General features: G+C 49.8%; 1 protein-coding gene across 1 annotated transcript in view; it reads left to right on the forward strand.

Moving 5' to 3' along the window:
• Positions 1 to 1,473: 1,473 nt before the first annotated feature.
• Positions 1,474 to 4,839, forward strand: part of LOC108642903 (bone morphogenetic protein 3-like) — a gene marked incomplete at its 5' end in the record, with an annotated part of 14,965 nt that continues 11,599 nt past the window's right edge. Inside the window, 4 exon segments of the mRNA XM_029958957.1 lie at positions 1,474 to 1,644; positions 1,647 to 1,705; positions 2,049 to 2,210; positions 2,212 to 2,239. Coding sequence (XP_029814817.1) covers positions 1,474 to 1,644; positions 1,647 to 1,705; positions 2,049 to 2,210; positions 2,212 to 2,239 — 420 coding nt within the window.

Genomic DNA, 4,839 nt, shown 5'->3' on the forward strand with positions numbered 1-4,839 from the left:
GGGACCTGTTTTAACTCCTTGGAAAAACTTTCCCTAAAACTTCCAGAACTATTATTTGGAAGAGACCGGGTATCTTTAAAGTATTAAGTGGGAAGAAGCAAGCAGAGAACAGCCCCTAATGAGCTCAGGGTGACTCTGCCATTACTGGCTTTTGTGGCTGCATTTTCCAAGCTCTGCTGTCTGAGATATGTCAGTAATTAAAAGATCCAGTGAAGGATGGATCTGCAACTGCATTTCCCACATCCTTGGTGAGGTCTAAGCAATCAGAGTCTTGAAATAAACATTTGGTTGAAAAATTCCTCAGTACCGTGAGCTGAATCTACTCATCTCCTGTGCTGCAGCAGAGGCCTGAAAGTAGTTTGATTACATACAAAACAGTGTTTCAGTTAAAGGCTCTCGTTCAGTATCGCTGTGTTTTCCCTTATTTTGGATTATTGTGGTGCCATGTATTGGTCTTTTCTCCTGTGTGATGCCAGTTAATTTTCCTTTGTAAGGAAAGGCCTTGTGATGAATCATTTCACTGCTCAGCCTTAGATTTCATCAGTGAAAAGACAGTATTTATGTATAAATCATCCGTGTCTTAGAGGATGTTCTTCTCCAGCCTCACTGCTCAGCCCTGAGCAGACACGAGTGAGGTGGACATGCCGAACACGTGGTAATCAGGAGAGAAGTGTTCCAGGGACTGATAACCACGGGAAAGCTTCCCCCGTGTGTTCTTAGGCCCTGTGGCTTTTTAGCAAAACAAATGCAAACTGTCCAGCCCAAAATTATTGCTCTCTGTAAATATAAGGTGAATGGAAGTGCCTCCATTCTCTCCTTAGAGGAGATTTTGGTGTCACCACCGACTGTGACATTTACTGCAGGTACAGAGTTTGCACGCTGCCCTAAGGGAACCCAGACTGAGCATCTCGAGATTTTGGGCCAGGGGAGAGAGCTGTGGGTGTTTTTGCAGCACATCTGAACTGTGTGCATGAGTTAGGGTCTACAGATTTTAATAGCCTGTGTATGTTTTGTAGTCTTTTATGTTTCCTTAGCACCCCTCCACAATCATAGTTTTGTTCTTTTTATGTGGACTCTGGATCTTTGGTCTTGCATCAGCTTTGGGAGCTCTTGTGGTGGTTGTTTTGGATCACAGAATGAAGCTGGAAAGTAGCATGAGATTGGTGGTGAACTGCTCCATCACGAGCCACCAGCAGAATCACAGAAAAGTTGTTAGTATTTAGTATAAAACACTAAAGTCATTAGATGTTCTCCCTTTGACCATCAGTGAAAGACGCAGTTGAGGAACATGCCCCATGAACTCAGATTGCCCACATCCAGCAATCAGATTACAGAAGACTAAGACCTTTGGGCACTTCTCTGCGAGGCAGGCAGGGACAAGCAGTGCAGGCCAAGGCCCAGTTCCCACTGCCAAGCAAACAGAAGCCCAGGTGCTGAACAGACCGTGGCCACGCCGACGAGCTGCGTGTGCAGAACGTGGCTCTGCACGGAAGGGAGCGTCGCTCCTCTTCTTTGGCTGGTGTTCACTCGAGGGCTGTTTTATTTCAGCTCGGCTCTGGGCAGAGTTATTACAGATCCCCCAGCACAAGTTCCCTGTGATGAGAGAAACATGTGATCCTGGGACCCGAGAGAAGGAATTCTTCTGGAAGGCCCCTGCAGCGGGAAGGCTGCTCCTGGCCACCTGAGCAAACAGCCAGCCTGGCTGGTGAGCCCTGAAAAGCCAGCCCGGGGGACACAGGGAATGGCTGCACACAAGGGCCTTTGCTCTGGGCTTCCCCCCCTGCCCTGCCTGGCCAAAAGGTGACTTTGTGGGGCTGGGAGCATACTGCTGGGACGAAGCTGGTGGCACTGACTCAGACTCGGTGTGAGGAGCCCTGCCAGAGCAGAGCACACAGAAGCCCATCTCAGGCAGCCCAGCAGATGTGCAGAGGGGGTGCAAGGCAGCCGAGGCAGAGCTGCAGGGGGGAATTCTCCAGATGACAACCAGAAGAGCTGGGATGTGGGAGCCACAGCAGCAGAGATGGCTTTGGTAAGTGAATTCTGCAGAGACTGAGAGCCAAGCAACTGAGAGCACAAATGTGGGATTGGTCTTCACATGCCGAACAGATTTTGCTAATATCACTTTGTTATGCAAATATGTAATTATTTCGTTTCCCCTCGAAGGAGTATTTGTGGTTTCCTCTTCCCTGGGACTTCCGAGTGCTCGTGTGAAGGGAACAAATAACTGCCAGGTTACCGGGTTGTGTGTTTTGTGGCAAGCTCTGAAAAAGCACAAACCTGGAAGGTTTCTGGTGGAAGTTTTTTAAATAGCGGTTTTGAAGGCACTGCTGGAGGGTGGTGAGGCTGGCCCCGGCAATGGCACAGGAGTTGCTTACCACTTAAATGAACTTGGTTTACATGGAAGCCTGCTGTGTGCCTGTGACTAAGGTGTTAAAAGGCCAGGTTGCTTCACCTGTCGAGACTCTGTGGTGGATTGGGATGGACTGCACTACCATGGAGATGCTTGGGCCCAGCAGGGAGGAAACTGGGCCTGCAGACCCACCTGGAGCTGCACAGGCTGTGGCTGGGAGGGAGGGTAGCTGTTGAGAACTGTTGTTTGCAGCACTCGTGTAGAAGAAGTGGAGAATGAATAGCAGAGAGGTGCCAAAGCGCTGTTCCCTCAGAGGGCAGGGCTGAGCCTTTGTCAGCCGTCACTCACTGTGGAGAGGAACTTCTGTGTGCTCTGCTTTGCTTTGCTTTGCTTTGCTTTGTGTGCTCACAGGGCTCTGGCATTCAAAAATCTCGCAGCAAGGGGAGTATTTTTAAGCTTTGGGAGCTGCAGAACTCTGTGTGATGAGCGTCCTGCCACGTCACTGGGACAGTCCATAAAGCAAAGGTGTTCTTGGGCTCACACTCAGGAAACACAGCAGCCATCTGACAAGGGGGACTTGGAGAAGGCTTCTCGTGCCCCGAGAACTGACTCTTTCCTCTCTACCTCACTCCCAGAGTCCTCTTTCTCTCTCCTCTCGGGCTGTAACAGAGTTGTACAGGACTGACTTTCTATTTTAGATGTTTAAACAACCGCGGTCAAGTGGTGGGGCGAGGCTCTGAGAGCCAAATTCGGATTTAATTTTGCACGAACAGGGCTTTCTGCTAACACTGGAAAGGTTTTAAATAAAAGCTCAGCCATAGGGTGCTTGAGCTGCCACGATGAACTTACGTTAGCTCTTGACTAAACCCCCTTTGCTTGAGAATGGTGTTAAATCCGTGCTGTCTCTGAGGGCTTATTTTGTGTTTTAAAGTCGTTCTCAGATGGCCCGATCTCAAGAGTCAGGCCGCAGCTCAGAGGATGTGTTGGAGATGGCAAAACATCATATTCTTAGAGTGTATTGTTTGGCACTGGAGGTGTAGAAGAGGATTCAGTTCCTTTTATTTACGGAGTTGTGGTGTGTTGTTGATTGGGGTTTTTTTAAATATTGCTTTTCTCGGCAGTAGGAAATAACGTGACTGAAGCTTGAAATGGCAATTCCAGTATTTCAGATGCATAAAGAGTTGTCTTTGGGATTGGCAATTCAGCCATGGTTATTAGCCAGAGATTGCTGCTTGTGCTGATTTTTGTAGCTATCAGTTCAAATAATTTTGTTTTCTTTCTGCGGGGACCTGCATTGGTTTTATTACTTGTGTTCAAAAAATCAATCATGCCTTAATGTTTTAATTCTGAATGTTCACTTGGGCGGTTTGTTTTCTGTATTGCACTAATGTCCATGTCTTACACAGGAAAGGGAGAAGTACAGTTAATTGTACTGTTAGCATTGATGCTGACGCTGTGTGTTGTCCCAGTTCCTCACTGTGTGGGTGTGACTCAAATTGAGTATTCTACACCCTCGATGTCATTTCCCAGGAACTGGTAACAACAGACCGGTTGTAGCAGCTGCCCAGAGCACTCTTGGCCCCTCAGGCTATAAGCTGGGTGTTAAGAAGCCTGTGAGACAGAAGGATGTTCCTGTCCTCACAGGTGATAACACCCCTCGGGGAGTCACCGGCACCTCCACACCCAGCCTGAGGGGTCATGGCTGCTAACGGGCCACCGAGGATTCCAAAAATACCTCACCATTCATGGTCACCCAGTGTGGAACTCCCCGCCCTGGGGGAGGTGCTGGGCATTCCCACCCAGTGTAATTTGAGGGGCAATAACCAATGTATTGCAGTGTTGTATTTGGGGCTGGGTAATGATACACTTTGGGTAGCACGTTGAAAATGTGAATGGCCTCTGCTGGCAATACTGTGTGCGAAGCTCCATGCACTGATCTGCAGGCTGATCTTATTATTCCCCTTCTCTGGCTCAGAAACCAATGCATTTATAAACAGGGACAATTTAACGAGGCTCCTCTTCCACCTCCCCTGCGTTGCCAGGCAGATGTGCAGGTGAGGCACCCTTTGTGTTGTGAAGAGGATTTCGGAAGGGACAGTGTCATATCTGATGGGGTGTTGTGGCACTGGTAAGGGGAGTGAGATGTTTCTGTCCTTTTGGTGCTGAAAGGCAGCACGTGCAGGAGGCACGGGGAATTGTCCCAGCCGAGTAAGGATACCTGGCTGTTCCCTGCTGGAGTGGGGTCGTCCTCATGTGCAGGATTTCCCTGGGCGCGTGTCCCTCTCGGTGGGCTCGAGGCTGCTGGGCACACCTATGCCAGCCCCGTCTGGGTTGGAGGGTGACAGAGAAGGAAGCCGAGGGTCACCGAGCGTGACCTGGTACTCCCGGTATTCTGGAGAGGCGAGCAGAGCCCCAGCACAGCTCGGGGAGCATCCGTCCCACCTGCCCGGGGAGCATCCGTCCCACCTGCCCGCGGCGGACTGTGCTCT

The sequence above is a fragment of the Manacus vitellinus genome, unplaced genomic scaffold (assembly GCF_001715985.3).
Source record: "Manacus vitellinus isolate BGI_N305 unplaced genomic scaffold, ASM171598v3 scaffold_185_pilon, whole genome shotgun sequence".
In the NCBI taxonomy this organism is placed as follows: domain Eukaryota; kingdom Metazoa; phylum Chordata; class Aves; order Passeriformes; family Pipridae; genus Manacus; species Manacus vitellinus.